The sequence below is a fragment of the Oryzias melastigma genome, linkage group LG23 (genome assembly GCF_002922805.2).
Source record: "Oryzias melastigma strain HK-1 linkage group LG23, ASM292280v2, whole genome shotgun sequence".
Lineage (NCBI taxonomy): Eukaryota > Metazoa > Chordata > Actinopteri > Beloniformes > Adrianichthyidae > Oryzias > Oryzias melastigma.
The window spans coordinates 18,830,446-18,851,876 of NC_050534.1; the positions used below are offsets into that span (position 1 = coordinate 18,830,446).

Genomic DNA, 21,431 nt, shown 5'->3' on the forward strand with positions numbered 1-21,431 from the left:
AAAATTGTGTTTGGTGTTTGGTTAAATTGGTCTAATGTTTCAGAAAATGTGTTTTAGCATTTGGAAAAAACTGTAATATTAGGAGTCAGGCATTATGAAATCATCTTATTATATCTGCTCCTTCTACAGTACATTCACACAGGATGACACCAACAAAAAAATAATAGAAGAAAGTAACAGTAATTAGTTCCAAAATCCCCCCATAAGCCCATTTTTCTTACAACAGTGTTTTAAAAAACATTTTGTTGCTTAACTATTTAAGGGAATTAAACATTTCTTCATGTGACAAAAAAAATCAAGCCTAGAAAGATACAAAATAAAGCTTTTAAAATTATATTTTATTTTGAAATGCTGTCTAGCTCTGACTTAGCACATTTAGGTTTCTAATTCAGACTTGATTTTTGTCCATCTTGCCACATAAAAAACAACAGAAACAGTTTAGGTGCAACTGAAAGATCTAAAAAATAAAAGTCGATTTGAGAGAATAATAGGTCAATGAAACACAACAAGGAGGTCATCAAAGAAGATGGAGAGACGAGCAGGCCTCACGTGACTTAGTTAAGGTCAGAGTTCACGATTCAACAGTCGGAAAAAAGACCTTTCGACTAAAAAAAAAAAAAGAGCAAAAAGCAGACAAAGACTGACACAAAATCTGAATTATCTTTGGAACTATCGGTCAAATGTTCTGTAGATTTATGAGATGAAAGAGGGGAAAAAATTGTATTTCAGAAAAAGAGTGAGAAATAAATATGGTGGTGATGATGTTTGATGTTTTGTAGCTTTACTTATTAGCAAAAATAAAACTAAGTGTTTGATCCGTTATAAGGAAACATTGTAGTTTGAAGTTCTCCATTATACTTTAAGAGAGCATGAGGTTCTACAGCAGAGCAGTCATCGCCTCAAGCTCTGGAGTTTCCCCTGATGCAATCATGCATCTTGGTCTGAAACATGTCAACAACGAGACATTTGAACAAGGTGTGTGAGCTATAAGATAAAACAAATAAATAAACAAACAAAAACAGTAAAAGTCTTGGTGTTAAGGTGCTTTTTCTGACCCCAGCTGGACCCCAGCTATGAATATTTCTCCAGAGCTGCACATGATATCAGACCTAAACGTCAGCTTAAGACTTATTTTATAATACTCAGTAGTTTTAGTTGTTGTATACCTTTTTAAAATCTGCCTTTTTATGTAATGTTATGCCTATTTTTAATTTTGCTCTTAATTGACTTAAGTTTTTATTTATTTATTTTTTATATCTCTTCTTAACATAAACGTTGGTAACCTGATGTTGCTGTCAAATGTTGTTTAAATAAAGACTTATTCATTTGAATTAGATTTTTAAGCAGTTATAACTGCAATAAGTTCAAGTTTTTTATTATTTGACTTTATGGTTCCTAAATCATGCACTTTAACCTTAAATGAGTCACGTGAGTTTGTGATGGCTACAATTTATTAAGCCATGATTATTTATTAATTAAATGCTGAATTAAAACAATTTAGCATAAAGATCATTTTAAAAAATCAATAATATTTAAATATTAGCAAATAAGTAATGTTTAGTTGGTTAGTTTCTGTTTTGGGTTAACATTTTAAGCAAAAATATTCTTTTTAAAAAGTTTAGACTACAGGAAATGACGTAATCTGGAGGCGGTAGGAATGATTGACAGCTGCCGTACCCCGTTTGTCACCATACTGAAAGTTTACAGTTTTTTGTTAAAACTAAAAATAAAGCCAATATGGCTGGGAAAAAAGTCTGGATTAGAAACGAAGAAAAGAAAGGTAAGATACTTTCTGGTGACACATTTCTGTAATGTTAATTTGCGGTTTTAGCTAGCTAAAGCTAGCTTCAGATGAATGTCTGATTTAGTTATTTATTTTTACTGTATTTGTGTCAAAAACGAAATTTCATCCGTATATTTTTTCAATAAAAAACATATAATTTGGCAGAAAAAATATATCCTCGCAACGAAAATCAAAATAAATAGTTTTATAGATTAAAGCGGGAATTGAAGGTGTGTTGTAAAAAGCAAAATGTCAATAAAGTTTTTTTTTTAATAGTCCGCTGGCTTAGTTTATCATGATTTGGCCGAAACATTTTTTAAGTATTATTTTGATTTCTTTTTATTCATATTTTTAAGTTTGGGGGTTTTAGTTAAACAGATAATTTAAAAAGGGGAAACATAAAATTCAAATTTGTGACTGTTTTGGTTTAATATGGTGAAAATGAATAAAAACTTAGTCCACACAGTGTTTAAAAAATCCACTCTGAATGAAAATGATGCTTAAAATTGCATTTCTGAGTATTTCGTTATTCAAATTAATGTGAATCGGGCGCAGACAAAAAAAATGGAGTTTAAAAAAAGATGGTATTTGTGATGTAGAAAATCTCCTGGGCGGGGCATGAGCTCCTTGCTCCGCCCCATTCTGATGCGTCCACTTGTAGATGACTAGATCCATGAACGTCTTTGTTTTGTGGCTCCAAACTGCATGGCTGGATAGCTCCGATATTGCTCACCATTTTTGTTGCACCTGTAATGTTAGGTTGGGGGTGTGAGGGGATGTAAGCGAGCAGGAGAGGGTGTAAACAGAGAGCTCTCAGCAACAAGGACGGATACTAAACCCTTGCCACTCAGCAGAACTAAAGATTATTTTGACTAATATGGCATAAAAAGGCCACTGGAAACTATTTGAAAATAGATCAAAAGATGACCGGAGTGGGTGTTAAAACAAGTTTCTCCTGTGCAGATGAAAGGGGGTTTAGGTAACCTGCAGGTGGTTGCTCGGTAACGGTGGTTTCCTGCAAATATAACAGATTAGATGAGATTATTCCAAAGCAGCAGACGTGAGGTCCCAGTCAAAGAGGTGATGCTGCAGGCTTGTGGTTGTTGAAGTGAAGAGGGACTCCTCTTCCTCCTTAGCCTCAGGGTGCTGACTCACTGGAGGAGGGGGACTTGGGTCAACGCCTTCGCCTGGCTCTGTGACCAAACACAAAAGGCCTTTTCCTCCTTCAGTTGTGGTCACTTTCACCTGTCACTCAAACTCGCTCCGAGTCGCCCCGGATCTGAGGAGGCCGGCTCCAGGTGAGCGTTGGAGTGTGGCTGATGGGTTATCTTCTGTCACCTGGAAGTCCTAAAGAGACTCTTGATATTTACCCATGATGCACCGAGATTAGACCAGCTTGCTTTTGAAGTGATTGTTGGGAGATGAATCATTTTTGTTAAAGGATTTCAATGAAGCAGGAAGTATTTACAAGCTGAAAGGAAAGTGGGATGTTTTAAGTAAGGGATAATACCCGACGAAGTGTGCGTTATGAGAAATTAACGCACGACGCGGAGGCCTAAACCGTCCGACGCGAAGCGGAGGACGGTTGCCTCCGTGAAGTGCGTTAATTTCTCATAATGCACTCTTCGGAGGGTATTATCCCGCTTATACCATGGTCTTTACAAAATAAATAAACATTCAATCAATATTTAGTACTTTATTCTTGTTATTTCTTTGGTTTAGCTCATTTTTTTCACAAAAAAGCGGACTATTTGATCATCCGTGATGCGGTTTGTTGTCACGGTGACATGGAACACGGCATGAAGCCTGAAGCCGTTACAGACCTCAACTGCAGCGGTAAAGTGTCGCTGTTTTGAAAGAAAGACCCGGACAAATTAGGATATTTTTCTTCCTTTTCTGACGTTAATCCTTCAGTGAGCAGCTAGAACATATTCAGCTTCTGTCTGTGTTTCATTTCACGGCAGGTACGTTCTTCTGAGCTGCTCTAAAATGAGAAACTCCCTCTTGTGGTGAAACAGAAGACTACACCTTTCATGTCGAGTGGTGTTTTATTAGAAGGAGAATAACCAATTTGTCAATATTAATTTACCTTACAAAAGGAGAGGAATATAAATGCTGGTCGCTACAATAAGTTGAATAAAGCATCAGTTCAGAGAGAAAGTTCATCCATTACTGCTTGTTTTGTCCAGATGATGAAGGAAAATGTGTTTTAAAGAAGCCTGCGCAGTGATATCGAACGTTTGGTCTGTGTGACCGGAACTTCTTTTTTAGGTGTGCGTTATTACTGTGCATTATCACTTTTTAATGCACACCCAGCAGCCAATCAGAATCGAGTATTCACCCAGACCATGGTATAACTTCAGTTTGACTGTAGATGTTTTACTGTAAACTGTCGGTTTGTTATGAGAATATTCTGCCTAGTTTACAGTTTACAGTAGCTTTATTGACACTTTAAATGTGTACTTGATAAACGTTGAATGTATTTTTGTATTCCGTGTTTTATTAGTTCCTCAGAGCTCCAAGTAGACCAGACAGAGCGTTATTTAGGTGTCACCTGTGACATATTTGGTGTCAAAGAGATTTTGATCTTTTTGCAGAGCCTCTTCATTTTTTTATTTGGATCATTTTTTTTTTACATTAGTGACATACATTTCAAAGAACTCCTTTATGCTGATTAATTGATGTTTGGAGAGGAGAGACATGGAAAACTCTGTTAAAGTGTTTGTTGGTTTCTGTTCTTAATTTAATGGGAGCCGTTTTGTTGGTTTCCTTAATTTGAATTGAGGAGATGAAGCTGAAACGGTGGCCCTCAGGTGAGTGTTTGCACAGCGGTTGAATGTCGTGCGTAGGTGGAGGAGACCTAATGAAAAACCTGTGACTGATCGTCTTTCATGCTGCCGCTCGCACAAAACCCGCAAGAAAACGCACAAAGGTTTGTGACTCTGCTGAGTCACACCGACACGACGAGATGTTTCCCCACCGCGTTTGTTTAGTGATTCACAAAGATGCAGTTTACAGTTTGAAGAGTCAGGAAGGAATGTGATGAATGAACCAAGCTGGCAGCTCAGACATGTTACCTTACATGTCGTTTAAGCGTTCGCTACAACTTGTCGCCTGCAGCACGCCCATAGAAAAACGTGGATGAACAGTTTCACTCTCCAGGCTCATTAAGAGCTCTACAACCTTCATATTTCCTATGAGCCACCTTTGTGTCCCGAACAGGTTTGACCGATTTTCGTCAGTAGAAAGCCTGTAAGAGCAGGTGTAACTAACACTTATGTATTTCATGTGTTGTCTAAAATGGTTCAAAATGTTTTCAAATTTGCAAATGATTCCAAAGAAAAATTGGAAACTCAGAAGAGTATACAAACTTTTTCATTTATTAACTTTTCTACATGATTTTAACAATATAAAGAATTTTAAAAAGCAAAATGAAAAAAAAAACAAGAGAAAGAAAAGGCTATTACTGTGAAAATATTTAAAATCAAATATCGAGAAAAAAATAATGAAGAAAAAGTGAAGATATTTAAAAGATGTGATGTGAAATAAAACCTAAAGTTAAAAGATGTTTTAAAAGTCTGTAATAATTGATGGACCGGTGCTGTTTTGTAGATGTCTTGACAAGACCAGCTCAGTGGCCTTGTGGAGGAGTGTCCGCCTTGTGACTGGGAGGTCATGAGTTCAAATCCAGGCCGAGTCTGTAAAATTGGGACCCAGTTCCTCCCTGTTTGACACTCAGCTTTAAGGATTAATGATTGCACCAAATGATTCCCCAGCGCAGCTGTGTCTGCAGCTCACCCCTCCACCAGGGGATGGGTCAGATCTGGAGAACACATTTACTGGGGCTTTAAGTTTTTGTGTTTTTATCTATTTTCTTAACCAACTATATTCCATTAGGAGTCATGAGGTCACTTGAGCCGTTCCCAGCTGATGGACACTAAGGGACACTTTAGGAAGCACTTTAGGAGAAAGCTGGAGAAAACCCTCGCATGCATGAGGAGGACATGCAAACTCCGCACAGAAAGTTGCCAATCAGGATTTGAACCGGAGCAATCTCACTGTGTTGCCAGAGTGCTAACCACTGCACCACCATCCTTCCCAACCTTAACTTTATTCTGAAAAAGACAACAAAAATGTCAGTTTTTGGCTGGAAAATGTCTTTCCTCCAGCAGAGGGCGACATTTGCTCGATTATTTATCTCCCATAATCCCTCTTCCTGTTTTCTTCCACACTTTCTACCCCGAAAGCTCCTCCCACCAAACCTCCCAAACACCCCCCTTCAGTCCTCGTTACCCGGGAGACGGCTCAGGCGAGCAGGTGATGCATTGACAGGGAGCAGATGGTTCCCTGTGGAGGTAAGCGCGGCCCAACAATGCGTCCATATTCATCATAAAGTCCCTCCTCCAGCCGGCGTGCACACATAGCTGCAGTTTCTCTGCCCCGCCGTAACTCGGCGCCGAGAATGCGGCCCGGCTCGTCTCTGACAAGTTACAGGACAGAGCTTGATGAATCGGAGCGGCTTCATTCAGAGCGTTTTTACTGCGTCTTGGAGGTGGCACGCCGTCTGCAGGTGGCTCTCCACGCTGTAACTCACTCGGCTAAAGAATGTCCCTCTGCAGCTCCCATCTCCCCTGGAGATGAAGTACAGACGCCCCTCTCCGCCGGCCTTTTCCTTTCAGCCGAATAATCCAGCAACAATGCGGGCGCGCTCAGCCGTCCGCAGAGGCCTGACTTCTGCATGTCAAACACTCCGTCCATGTTTCTGTGATGGAATAAAAGAAGCCACCACACCTGGAGCACCTCCCCCCTCTGCTCCAACCATCGCCACCAGCACCTATCAATACCGGCTGTAAGGAGCTTGGTGGGGCCGCACGCGGGGAGGGGAGGGGGGAACGCCGCATTCACGGCCTGACTATGATAAAGACGCACAGCGAGGAGCCATTCAAGAGGCCTGCGCCCATAATGGAGTCACTAATAGGTGCCTATTCAGCAGGGAAAGTGTTTTCTGGAGGAGGAAAAAAAAAAGTTTGTCTGCTGCCTTGTGGATGTAAAATTTATGCAGCGACCCCCCCACACACACACTTTTCCAACTCTTTTTTTTCTTTTAAGAGCGTCAGCAGTGAATGGGCGACATGCATAGTTCAGAGTTTTCCTTTTATCTTTACTTGAAAATCACATGAATGGAGCGTTTTGGAGTGAGTCCGTCTGGCTTGTTCTCAGCAAACTGTGCACAGGTGAGGAGGAACGTGGTCAGGAGACGCACACAAAAGGAAAAAGTGAGGAGGTAGAATAAAAGAGGACTCTTGACGTCTTTGAGTTGGAGTAAATTAAATTTTATGGGCATAAAAATGGGAGTTGGGATGGAAAATGAGGTAGAAAAGCAAACATTTCAAGTAAGCTAGTAGAGAACTGCATCCTTATTGTTCATCTGTGGGAAATACAATAATTTTTAAAGTTTTATTGATAAGTTATATTACTCAGAACCCAAACATACTTTTACCTTAAATCACCCAATGACTCACTCTAATAAAAAATGTGATCTTAACATGTTCTTAAGTAATTTTTCTCATGAAGGGTTTAAAGAAAATTAAGCTTAAATTTTAATTTTTTACTATTTCTTTATTCAAATTAGAACTGCCTCAAACGTTTATTTCAATAGTTAACTAATTGGATCATGCATAAACTGGATGTAAAGGACACATCTAACATCATTGACTTTAAACTGCCCCACTCATGAAGAGAAAAAAATAATATCTCTGCTTGGAGGGCTAAATGTAGGGGTAGGGGAAGAATTCGGATTCTGCCCAAATTTTCCCTAACTTATAGTTAGTTGGAAGCAATGTTGACAGTAGATATTAAAAAAGTCAAATTATCTTAAACATCTGACCTATGGGCTTGCCAAATTGGAGTGCTGATAGTAGAGCTGGGTTAATAAAATTGATCAATCGATTTGAATCTATTTAAGCTTAATAGATCAATAAGCGATTCATTAAAAAATATAGGCCGATTTAGCATATAAAGCTGAAGTCTGCTAGCTTGATGCTAACGTTTAATGGAATTTCCCATAGGACAGCTAATGCTAATGCTCAGCCAACCTAAGCATACAATGCTGACTAAATGAAAAAGTTATAATCTCACAGGCAGGAATTTTCCAAACTCGTGTAAGGAAATATTTTTGAAGTAGTCTAAAGCATTGGTTTTTTTTTCTCATACTGTCTTCTTCTTCTGGAATAAGGTGTAATTCTATAGCGCGATCGCCACCTAGTGGCCAAACTGAAAAACCCTCCAGGAGAGGCAGAACAATGTTTACAATGTTAATGATCTGAACATTGTTGTAAGAACTTCTTCAAAAAAAATCATGTAACACTGTATGGTATTAACAATCTCATTATTTCACTAATCATTTTTACAGTATGTGAACTGTATAAGAATAATATAAATATATTCAAATCATATAGTAGATTATTAATGTATTTCTAAACAAATGTGTCTAAATCTGTAAACTGAAACATTCAGTTGAATTGAAGAATCGAAGGAATTGAAAAAAATCTGTATTGAATCAATTCAGGTTCTTGTGAATCAAATCGAATCATTTCTGGAAATTATAATTGATACCAAACCCTAGTTGATAGTCATCAGCCAGTAACTTTTCGGCATATTTCTTTCAGGGGTCACCACAGCAAATCACTTTGGCAGAGAATTTTATGCCAGATATCTTTTCTGACTTAACTCTGTATTTTATCTGGGCAACCAGCCAATAATCTAAGACAAACTTTGTAGCAATTATGATGAAGGCATTAAGAACCTAACTTCCAGTATTGGTCCTTATTTTTTTCCCCAAATTCGTCCATCCTGTTGATTGAAGTTCCCTTAAATGCTATCATCAGATGCATTGTCTCCTCCACCCCTCAACCGGAATCTGGAGGCTCTGCAGGAGCTTCCTCTGTGGGTGAGCCGAGTAATCCTAAAGTCTGAAAACCATATTGAAGGAGAAAAACACTATGACCATATTGTGCTGTGTGTCAAAGAGCTTCGCTGACAGATTGATGAGCCGCGGAAATAACGCAGCTAACCAGGGGAGCAGCAGAAGGGCTGGTGGGGGGAGGCTCCCAGCATGGCATGGTGATCAGGTTTTGGAGTCAGTGCGGGGCTCCCCGCAGACCCGTGGCCCTCAGCCGGCGCAGGTCAATGCTCTTTGATTCTGGGCACAAAGAGGAGCGCGCAGTGGGCAGGACCGCCTTTCTTAGGACATCATGAAAGTCCTTGTAATGGTATTTTTATTTGTTTGGTGAAAAGCTGTGTCAGCTTTTGTGGACTGATGTATGTGTTTGTGTGCTTGGTTTCAAATCAACATCAAAGTGACCGATTCCAAATGCTGAGCATTTTTCTTTGTTTTTAGTCCGAAGTCATTTACGATTAAAGAAGATCCAAAATGACAAAAACCAGAAAAATCCCCTGCATGAGTCAGCATAAAGCGGTGGTTGAAGGGTTAAAGGATTGCATCTCAAGCAAAACTGCAACTGCAGATCACTGAGGAAATCTTAAATTGGTGGATGATAGCCAAATCAACTTAATTTTTTTTGGCTTATAGTTTTTCAAAATAATCTCTTCAGTTTCTGCCACAATAAGGGTCATGACTAGCTCAAGCTTTCTTGGTCTGTAGAGTAACTTGTAGCTGGTTTTCCATGGAAACAAATAGTTTCATCCATTTGTCGAGTTTATAAAAAACCTCTTAAGCTGTATAGACACCGGATGCGATCTGAGGTCCTGCGGTGGGATTTTGGTGTTTGGCGTGGTGCGATTTGGGCATCATATGCTACAAGGTCAACCAATCAGGTAATCAGGGACTGAGCTTTCGGTTTTCAGTGACTCAATCAGCAGGTCGAGAAAACAAATCCAATATGGCGGCTCAATGTAAGATTTTCATCCTGAACTTCCATCCATTTTCTTAACCTGCCTGGGCCGCCGGGTTGCCAGAGACTATCCCGATTACTGTTGGGCGAAGGCGGGATACACTCCAGACTGGTCACCAGCTTGTCACAGAGCCCATAGAGCTGGAGCAATCAAGCCCACTTTTATGTGCTGGCTGTTCCCAAAAAATCAGGGGCGGTAACAGACATAGTAACAGACGCAGAACCAGTACTGGTTTCAGGTTAGGGTTTGGGTACTGGTCCGCTTCTTGGTACCGGTACTGGTCCGTGTCTCAAAGGTTGGAGATCCCTTGATTAGCGTTTGCATTTTTTCCCTTTCTGTTGCCCGGTACCAAACGGCCCCCAGACCGGTACCACTTCGCAGCTTAGAGGTTTTGGACTCCTGATTTAAAGGGAACAGCCAGCACGCCAAAAAATGATGAGTTGGGGACAACCAAAAGTCAAAAAGTGACGTGGAAGGGGCCCAAACCAAACTTCCATGTATGAAAACTTGGGAGTGAGAATGCGTTGCTTCAGTTGTTGCTCGATGGATCTCTAACATCCACTTTAATCAAAACAGAGAAGATCCACACTTGCGGAGTAAAAGTCACACAGCACATTTTCTGGTCGTTTCTTAGTAACCAGAAGTGAGGCGTCTGGATTTAAGCTCTGCAGAGCCCCCGCCAGGCTGAACACAGCGATCCCAGACACTTTGCTTTAGAGAGAGAGGTCTTGATTTCAGATTATCTTGACACGTTTCTGTGTGTTTCAGAAGTTGTGCTGGGAAGGTAAATGTAAATGTTGCTGTAAATGTAGTCATTTTTAAGCAACGCTAAAACAAATGCCTATTCCGTACATGACAAAGCAGCTCTTGTGTTTGGTCTGTCGCCATGGAAAACCCTCTGCCCTTCTCTCCCACTTGTTAATGTTATACCAAGGACATATTTACTAAGCTTTTCTTGCACATTTGAAGGAGAGCACCAAGACACACTCTCGGTAATGAGCTTTGATGGCAGATGCAGATAGGGGCCTGCTCAGAGAGTGCACGCACAGCCCAGATTTGAGGAATTGATAGGGTCCATTGTTTCCTGGGAGCTTGCCACTTTTTGCCTTCTAATGTGATTAAGGCCAGAGTTCTGCTGCTGCTGTACAGCCACCCACAACCCGATCTGTGGTGTCTGACAGCCGTCCTTCTGTCCAGCTGCTCCTCGTTTCTGATGTGAATTTGAAGGTTTTTTAGGAAAAAAAAAACAGGAAGTTAGTTCAAATTATTGTTTGAATAGTAGTTAAAGAAAAGGATGTATGTGACCCCCCCAGTATGAATAAGCTGCTCTGCTCAGGTAGTTTATGATTAACAATGGGCCGCACCGCAAATTTTTTTTACCTCCCACAGAGAGGAACTCCTCTGCTCCTCACTGCAACTCAGTGCTGCAAGTCTCTGCGCTTACACTTTGACTAGTAAAATGAGTGGACTATAAATGTGGAGTTTTTGAAAATGTCGCCCGCTGGAAGGAAAGGAGCTCTGGAACATCGTTGGGGGAACAATCCCGCCAGATATACCGGTTTTGGGCGTCCTCTGAGGCCTCTGGTTCGACCCAGGATCCCTATTGTCTGTCCGGAGTCTGTGTTCCACAGGTCCAACAGGGTGAGTCCACACACCTGGCTAACATACCATCTGCGGGTGATTAGTGTTGTGCTAAATTGGTACTCGTACCGATGTATACAGTACCACTACTTTTTAAAAACCACCGTAGAGTAAGATTTCTCGCGGTGAAATCCACAAAAGTAGGATTTTAGATGTTTTAACTTTTTAAACTTTTCTCAAACACTAATTTCCACACTTTTCTATCTTGTTTAAACTCTCAAAGTTCAAACCTTCAAAGAAAAATAAGTCCAGTATTATAGACTTAAAACAAAGATCTGATTGAAGATTTATTTAAATGTTGCAAACTGAACGCATTCTGGAAAGGAGACACGGCACACAGGAAATTATTACGGTCAACAACCAATCAGGATGTAGAACAGTATGCTGTAAAACAAATAAATACTCTAAATAGCCACGCAAAACTGCACTGAAAAAAGCAAAACTCTGACACGTGAGCCACATTTTAGCCACAGAGCTCTAGGGTTTGGCACCGATTGGGTTTTATTTAGTTCCAGTGCCAAAGCAGTTCTTTGGTTTCGGTTCCTAATCGGTGCCAATATTTGTATTTCAGTGATAAAAAATAATGTTTATATCTTCCCAAATCAACACATTTTAATTCCCAAGTTGTCACATATTGAAGGATGGTTAAGACGTCAACGTCAAAAATTGACGTTTTGGTTGTCGTTTTTTGACGTGCTGGTGCTATTAAATCAGAGCTCCCCAACCTCCGACCCGCAAAACCGGTGATCCGCCCCTCTATCACCGCGCAACAAATTTGCTGCTTGTCGGATGTCAAAAATGTGATCCTGAGCTGGATGTGCACCTGAGGTGTTAGCGGGTCACTCGAGGGGTTTGTCTGGATGACAGCCGCTTACGCGGTGTTTCTGTGTCTCTGTTACTGAGTTTGAAGGCTGTCCCACATTAACCCAAGAGGGGTGGGGGGGGGGGATAGAGGACCTTTTGTTATTATTGTTATTATTGTCTCCACAAAAATAAGTAAAATATCACTGTTCAGGCTTCTCCCCGCAGAAGTCCGGTAGGCTGACTGCGACCAGTACCCAAATCCAGTCCCCTAACCTGACACCAGACCAGTACCAGACGCAGTAGCGGGGGTGAACAGGACGCGAACCATCAACAGGTTAAAGTTAGGGTACCGTTACTGAAGGTGTCACAGGGACCAGTGCACATCCGGTATTGCGTCCGATATTGCATCTGGTACTGCGTCCAAAGGTTTCGGACCCTTGAATTCACGAACAGACAGCACATAAAAAAGGCAAGTTGGAGACACCCAAAATGTCAAAAAGTCAAGGGGTCTTAACCAGACGTCAGTATGTGATGACTTGGGGATGAGAATGTATTGGTACCACAAAAAAAATGCAGATTTCAACGCATTGTCTTAGACATGTCATAGTCACTTGTATTCTATTCAGTATTGCTGTACAAATCTAGTTAATCATTATACTTTTCCAGCGATTGTGGACGGGCTTATAATTGATTAGGTGGGGCTATGAGGGTGGGAGGAGCTTCAGAGTCAATGCCAAAGGTGAAGTGAGTGAAAGTTTTGCAGTACCTCACGGCAAAAAATTCGAACACAGCGACTTGATGGATAAGAATGACAGTCGTCATGGCAACAAGTGTTGAAATTTTTGTTTGGATAAGTGTCTGTAAATCGAAGATGCAGTGCAATATTGCATCTTAGGCACATTCAAGCGCTCTCCAGCACTCTGAAACGTTTTTCATTTTTTGAAGCACTGGATCGAGCGTTCGAGCATTGCTTAGATTTCTACAGGTTGTTTCAGAAGCACGGATTCGGCACCAGATAAAATGCAAATTAACTCATCCCTACATCCGAGCGGCCGGCTGACTCCACCGCCCACTACACTGCAATCCCAAAAGAAAGACACATCAAACTATCCTGAATGAGCCCCATGCGGAGAACAGGAGAGAGAAGATCCGTAAGACTCTGAGCATCTGTCCACCTCTCTGACACTAATGAATGTTAAGTAGGTTAGCCACTGGTGTGCCAGTGTCCCACAGGTCATTGTGGCTGCTGGTGGCAGCAGAGCTGTGCTTTTGTCAGGGTGCGCCAGCCCCCCATGAGATGTCTAAAATGGCTCGCCTGCTGCACACTACCATCACCATATTGATCCTCCTTGCTTGCAGATTAAAGCATAAAAGGAGCTCTGTCCTATCAGCAGGGAGCCCTCACTGACTCCTAGAGCTCATTTCAGGGTCACAGAGTCCTTGTAGCCCCCTGACCCGAACCTCAACGTGAGCACACTGAAAGTGAGGTGCGAGGCCGGACAGAAACTTTTCCAGGGATGAACCCCGTTAAACAGGATTGGTCGGATGCTCACATTCATGGCTCATTATAGCTGACCCCCAGCTTTCTCTCTCAATCTGCTCCTTCCCTTCTAAGCCTCTGGCGGTAACCTGGCCAAAGCCATGCTGAGGTGGTCCCCCACGTCTTTTGTTTGCACTGATAACTAAGACTTTAACTTGATTGTGTTCTGAACTGGATCTCCTCATCTGCTGTGCAAAGGCTGCTTTGTCCCTGTGGTGTGCTTTTAGGGTTTTCTCCATGGTCTTTCTTTTGATTGTTTCCTGACAGATCCGGTACCTGACCTCAGGGACCCTTACAGTCATCAGCTGCTCAAAGAGTCCAGCTTCATCTGCAGAAATAAAGATCAAAACAAAAAGATTATAATCAGAATTGCTGACAAGCAATATTGCAAAGAGAATTCCCCCTTGCTAAACTGTTACTTAAGATTTTAAATGTATTCTTTATTATTACCTGACACGGATATGTTTCCACAAGTGAAAAATGTTTTTTTTTTCTGAAAAACTTGAATCTAAGATTTGGAAATAAATTATTTGTATGCTGTTGAGATAAATGTGATCTTTAGATTGCCCTTATAAAATCTGAACACATCTTCTCAGTGGTTGGATTGTGGTTTGTCCGGCCCATGAAGGGTCCTACAGAAGACTGGCCGGTTCAAGGGCCATTTTAAGAAGTGTGCAGCTGTGTCTTGCAGGTCCCTTGAAGCTATTGAAAACGTACCATTGTTGTGTGTGCGGTATCACAAAGTATTTATAAGGCTAATGTAGGCTTCACACTCTAGTGATGTACGGATGATGCTGTCGTACAGTCTCTTTACATTGCATTCTAGTCGGAAGTGGAAAGACATGCCTGCAGGGTATAAAAGGGTAAACCCGGCGTACAGTTAGCACCATTTATCATGAGAATGAGCACCCATAACTAACCTTGGATGCCTATAAGTGTGAATATTTTTCACAGTAAGGGATCACTGATGAGTCATCACTGATGACTCCGACTATGATATCTCATGGGGGCCACCTGTGTGTCTCGTAGCACCTGGGTGCCTTAGTTAGTTGGGTGTAGGACTAGAAAGCATGTCGGAACCTGGGTTCGCCTGCCCAGGGGGTGCAATGAGCTTAATCTAATATGGGTCTTTAGGCGAGACCCTTCATGCTGCTGCCTAACTATGGACCTCCCTGTACTGCATTGTGTTGGTAGGGCATCCGACAAACTCTGCCAAACCACCTGTGCGAATCAGTGAAAGATGATTCACTGTGGCGACCCCCATGGGATAAGCAGAAAGATGAACAACAACCTGTGTGTCCCGTACACGTTTACCCATTTTTGGTTCGCAGACGGTCCATATGCACTCATAAGGGCAACTGTGACTAAGGGTGTATTCAGACAAACACGTTTGGTTTGTTTAAAATGAACCAGAGTTGGTTTCCCCTGATAATTCAGAACAAAGTTTCAGTCTGAATACACCCAACCGGACCCTGGTCTGGTACCAGGAATCACTCTCTGATCCATCATTCCAGGTGGTCTGGGTTGGTTTCCAATTAAGACAGAGCTCTGATTCGCTCTGAGTTTCCTCAATATGAATAGACTCAGTGGTTGGAGTGGAACAACTGAACCAAAACGCCTGCCTTAGCTGGGTATGATGGGACGTAAACACGGTAGCGCAGCAATAAGGAGACACAGCAACTCATTGAAACCCCTTAAAAAATCTTTTAACCCTTGTGCTATCCTAGGTACGTTGATGTTGGAGTGGGGTCAGTGCACTGAGTTTTTTTTTCCTAGGATTTTTGATTTTCACTGCTGTCCAGTGCAGACATGAAATCCTGTCCCCCGTTGTTCACTTTTGTCATGTGAGGGATAAGATTTCAATCTGAGGGTGGGGTCGTCTGAACCCCAAAAAATAGCATTCTCACACCGTTTTCCTGACAATCTATCTGTCACAAACACTTGTACCTTCTTAGCCATCCCCAAAGCAGCAAGGAATAGTGTTCTACCTGACGCTGATACAGACGTTTAAAATTGATCAGCAAAATGTAAACTTTGAATAAGTGAACCATCCCGACAAGGATTGCGAAGCACAGGACTTCCATTATTCTTTCTCTTGTTGGTTTGCACACCCACACACACACACACACACACATGTAGTTCCAGGCCAATGACTGAAGAGATCTTTGGTCACGTGGTTTTGTTTACAAGCTTTAGTTTAAAACAGAAATGTCCGGTCTACAACAGTCTGAATAAAAACCAAACTTAAGGTTCAGGACTCGGTCCGGACCAAATTAAATGGACTCAGTGCGACTACACTCTAAGACATGAAACAACTTTTTGATGGTTGTTTATGTGCTGCACAGAATTGTACTTTATGTTTTGTGACTTTTCAATGCTGTCTGATTTATATGTTACCCAAAATTAGAATACAAGTTGCAAAGACTTACAATAACACAACAAAGACTTACTTGGCACTGAAAGTTCATTTCTAGGGCATCTCAGATCCAAAAGTTGACTAGCGTTGGCACTGCAATTTTGTGCTGTTTAAACTCTTACTTTTCTGTTTAGGATATAATCCTCACAATTCATTAAAGTTAAATCTTGCCTCTATTTTCAGCCCACATGGAAGCATTTGTGTAGTCATGGTTTGTGGTGCTGAGCTCCCTGCGCACTCCCTTCATTAAACCTTGATTAAATGCCTATCAATGCGCGTTGACTCACAGACGGGGTGTAATGAGGTGAAACAGACTTAATAAAACATACCGTGTGGCGCTCGGGAGAAAAGGACGGAGTCCCCTGAGAAAGACGGACAGATGGCCGCAGGAATCACCGCACAGGACAAAGCGGAGTGGATCAAGCAAAGAGCAGCCACCACTTTGGTGATTAGTTCCAAATTGGTAATTTGATCTGCCCTCTTCCACCTACTCATTATTGATAAGGGTGACCATATTTGAACACATTTCCCCCTGCTGGCTCACGCTGACAGCACAGGGTTTCCTGCCCGCCCCCACAGCGTGGCTGATGGTGACAGGAAGAACCTCAAGGTGGTTTGGGGGGGGTCTGCGCTGTCAGCACAAGAACAGTGGAAATCCCATCTGCCAGGAATCTCCCTAATCTCATCTTCTGAATCGCACAAGGAAGGGAGAAGCAGCAATCACTTTAGACAGACCTTACACGGGGTTATGGGATGTTCTTCTCATGGGTCAAATGATGACATCAAACGGAAAATCGAGTTACTGACGGCTGAAGATTCAAACGTGCTAACAGGTGCTAAATGTCATTAGCTTAAGTGTTTTATAGTCTGTGTGCTAAAAAAAACTCTGAAAATAAAGTTTATTTGCACTTTGTAGATCTTTATGTCAAAAAGTTTTTCAAATTACTATTTAAATAATATTTTTTACATTTTTTTCCCAACTTTTACAAATGAAGCAGTGATGACGTCATTAGGTGTTTCCTCATCACACGCGACCACCTCAAAAGATGAGTCAGAGAGCGGTTCCTGGTACTGGACCAGGGTCCGCTTGAGTGTGTTCAGACCATTGCTTGCGTGTATTTCAAATACATCTAAGGCTAAATGTTTTTGGTCACGTACAAAGTACCTAACCCTTCCTCTGAGTCCGTGTGGCAAAAGAAAGTTCAGTACAGTTTAGAAAATTATGTGGAAATAGTCACTTTCAAATCAAAAACCAAAGCACGTTCAGAAGATTGTGCTTTGAGTTACAGCAGCCATGTTGTTTACAACAGAATTCCGCTACTGCTACTCAAATCGAATGTTTAGCGGATGTAAACATTTCTTATTTTCGGGTAAATATTTTCAGGCCCCATGTACGCAGATTAAAGACATTTTACACATGTGAACGCAGCTATAGATGCTAATTTATTTATTTACATGGTTAAATATTCTTAACTTGCCTGATTGAATATTTCTGCCATTTCATTGTCTGTTTCAAATGGCCTTCTCCACATTTTAGTGGCAAGCGTGACCCAGCCCCCAACCACTCCAGCCTCTCCTGTCAGAAAATGTACTTGATTTTGCATTCAGCGTAATTAGTGACATTATGGTTACGGGGCGGCGAGCGCCCACGATTCACGGAGGAACCGGTTGTTGTTCGCTGAAGTTCATTATTGAGCTGCAATTAAGGCTTCTATTAAGGATGAAGAGCTTTCTGCTTCTCTGGAATAATGTGTATAATCATACATGATGTCCTTTGTTTTGCACAAAATCTACGGTTTAATTAAAGCCTCCAGACAAAAGCATTGAGGTGGCCAGACCCGACGCTGCCCTCTAGCCTCTCAGTGTGGGACTGAAGGAGTTTAAGAGTGGCACAAACTGGCAGGGAGCTCCCATCGGCACACTCCATAGGCTAGCCAAATGCACAGGTCCATTGTCCCCTCCACTTTGGAGACCCCTCTTGGCCCCTGTCGCCCGCTCTGCTGCGGGGTTACAGCGCGTGAAAGACGTGCTCCCCGCAGTGGATCCACTCCAGCTGAGTCAGAGTTTCTGCAAAGAGAGATGGATGAGCTGATCGGACTCTGCCTCTGATGTGCCCTCCCTTGATTGATGAGTTAACACACAGCGTCCATCCGGAGGTCACAGCCCGACACCCCTACCATAAGACCGCCACACTGCTGGGAGTGGGATTCCGACATTTAGCAGATGTGGAAGGTGCATTGTGGGAGAAGGGACGTCATTTGAGTCCTCAGTTTTGTTTGTCCATCCAGTTAATGATGTTTCTAGTCTTTGAGAAACAGACCACCTTGTCAGGAACGGTTCATTGAAAAATGTTTTTCTTTTTGCAGGAACCCATGTACGTGACTTTTGTCAGCAAAGCCGTCCTGTGGGACAGAGAGGTCCACCACACCTCTGTGAGTGTCCAACACTAAATCTGATGAATAAAAATAAAGCGTCTTTTGAGCAGTGATGGGAATCTTACCTATCACAGTTTCAGCAACTTCAGCAATCTTGGTCTGAAAACTTTCATCTTACTCAGGACATTATTGCTTGCTTTTGGTATTCATAACTTTATAGTTTTTGAAATATTAACTTTAAACATGCCTTTAGGAAATGAATGAGATATTGCTCAAATCCTTAAATAACTTTGTGCACTTTGAAACTTGTGAACTTCTGCAAACTTTTAGCTAAAGACACAATTCAAGCTTTAGTGTTCAACAACTACTTGGTTTTGTTGGGTAATTTGGAATGTGCCTTTTAGTTTAGCAACATGCTAGCTGTTTTTAGCTAATTTAGACATTTTTCCAGTTTTTTTTTGTGGGCTAATATGGAGTTTAGCTAATAATTTAGCAACATGCTAGCTGTTTTGGCTAATTTAGACTTTTTTTCCAGTTTTTTAGGCTAAAATGGTAAATGGCGTATACATGTGTAGCGCTTTTCTACTTTCCTTGAAGGCTCAAAGCGCTTTACAGTGACAGATCATTTACACACACATTCACACACTGGTGGTTGTTCCGCTGCCAAAAACTGGCGCCAACTTTCCACCAGAGGCATTTTGGGGTTCAGTCTCTTGCCCAAGTACACTTTGAAACATGGGTGCGAAAAGCGGAATTCAAACCCATAATCTTCAGATTAGGAATTGACCACAGCCGCCCCGTGGAGCTTAGCTAATATTTTCACCATTATGCTGGTTTTGGCTAATTTAGACATTTTTCCAGTTTTTTGGCTAATATGAAGCCTAGCTAATATTTTAGCACTATGCTAGCAGCTTTTGGATAATTTAGACATTTTTCCAATTTTTTAGGCTAATATGGTGTTTAGCAAATATTTTAGCATTACGCTAGCTGTTTTGTCAAAATTACACTATGTCTGAATTCCCACCCTAATCCCTAACTACTAAAAACTATATAGTGCCCTGGACTAGAAAATGGCCAACGCACTATACAGTGAGTAGGGAAGGAATTCGGACATAGCCTTTGACTTTTTTTAAAGTTCTTTTAACAAATTTAGAGTTTAGCTAATATTTTAGCGTTATACTATCTGTTTTTCCAGTCTTTTGGCTAATTTGGCATTTAGCTCATATTTTGGTAAGCTTTAATAAAGGTATAAATTGTAAAAAAAAAGTTGCAGAACTGAAGCTCTGTTTGGTCTATCTGACAGATGATTGTTCATGGATTTTAAGTTTCTACTGAACAGCTGACTTTTTAAATGTCTAATTTAATCAGGCTTTCTACAACTTTAACCACACTTTCCCATCTTTGCTGCAACAAGCAGCACAAAAAATACAATCGCACACACACACCTCTCTTCTTCTTTCTTTCTTCACAAGTACCCACCTCTCTCCTTTGCTGAAAGGAGCCTGGGAGTGGATGTGCCACAATTAACATTGGCGTTGCCATGGAGACGTCAGAGTTGCGTGGGCCGGCTTCCTGTCTTGGCCTCTGGTTAAACAAACAAGTGAAGTTGGCAGACAAAGAGGCACGCCGGTTCCTCCAGCCTCATTTACATCCTCGACTGCAAGAACCGCCTTCAGCCGAGGTTCCCCACTTCTGCTGCGGCGCTCCTGCGCTTGCAGAATAAATCAGGGGAGCATTGTGAGGGGGCAGCTTTTACAGCCAGGGTGCCGCTGTTCAAACAGGCGGCCTGTTGACCCAACAAGCTGCATATCACCTGGGACACGAGCTGCAGCGTATCGCCGCAGGTCAGAATGCACAGGTGCCCAAACAGAGTGTGACCTGCTGAGACTGAAGCTGCCCGACCCTGAAAGTCCTGTCTCTAAACTGTAATACAGTTTACTTTAAAGTAAGGGATTACTTTCACTGTGCAAAGTGAGAATGGTAATATGTTACCTCACTCCTGTATTACTTTTAAGTTACTTTTATTTCTATAAAAAACATATTTGTCAGACTATAAGTTACTCCGTAATATAAGTGTGTTGTCAGCAGTCAGAGCTCTGTTTCCCTCTCTGATCACCGGCGGGAACCATCTCCAGAGTACTGAAGACACTACATCTCCCAGCAACCCCAGCGCACACTCCCCAGATGCCGCTCAGCTGACTCTCATTGTCAATCTCCTACAGGGACATTTAAGCACTGCTCAGAGCCTCACTCACGGCAAAGTATTGTTTGTGCCACTCTGCCTGCAATGCCGAGCGTTTCTATCTGGATCTGATCTTCTGTTTCTGACTCTGCTCTATCTCTGATTGCCAAGCTTGTTTTGATTTGATCAAATCCTTTTTTTTTTGTTTTTCACTTTCAAACCAATTTGTGTTAGTTGTGTGTTTGTTAGGATTAAACTGATAAAATGTTTAGCATTAGCACTAACAAAAAAGCTTTTTTTTTTTTTTTTTTACATAGAAGTAATATTAATAAAAAGACTTCAAATTTTAGAATTTGATCTTTTGTTTTGTATTTTCAAACTAACTTTTGGTTGGATATGAAAACATTTTCTCACATCTATTTATTTAAACTGAAAAAATGGAACTTGCCTTATTGATAACACGTAAAAATGAACTAAAAAGCAGTTTTTGAACAAGAAGATTATACAATTTGATTGTTTAATTTTTGTTTACATTTTCAAACCAACTTTTGTTTGTTTATGACAACAATTTCTCACATCTATTGTTGTAAACTGGAAAAAAGAGAACGCATTATTCTTAAAATAAAAAATAAGTGAATTTTGTACAAAAAGATATAGAAATACTTTACACCTTAGGATTAGATCGTTTAACTTTTCTTTTCAAACCACTTTTTGCTGAGTTTTGAAAACAGTTGATCATATCTATTGATTTAAACTGAGGAAAAAGATGGATTAAA

General features: G+C 41.3%; 1 protein-coding gene across 9 annotated transcripts in view; it reads left to right on the forward strand.

Moving 5' to 3' along the window:
* The first annotated feature begins 1,651 nt into the window (after positions 1–1,651).
* Positions 1,652–21,431, forward strand: part of LOC112159060 (proline-rich protein 36) — a 93,641-nt gene continuing 73,861 nt past the window's right edge. For 6 of the 9 annotated variants that reach the window (XR_004947158.1, XR_004947161.1, XR_004947159.1 and 3 more), the window contains exons 1-2: positions 4,138–6,138; positions 18,465–18,530. Coding sequence is in view for 2 of the 9 variants with exons in the window: in XM_036210225.1 (XP_036066118.1) it covers positions 5,917–6,138; positions 18,465–18,530 (288 nt within the window). In the remaining 7 variants the exon portion in view is untranslated. Of the gene's footprint in view, positions 1,781–4,137; positions 6,139–11,069; positions 11,339–13,127; positions 13,294–18,464; positions 18,531–21,431 lie in introns of those variants that run through there. The other 3 variants (XR_004947163.1, XR_004947160.1, XR_002921419.2) reach the window with 3 other exon arrangements.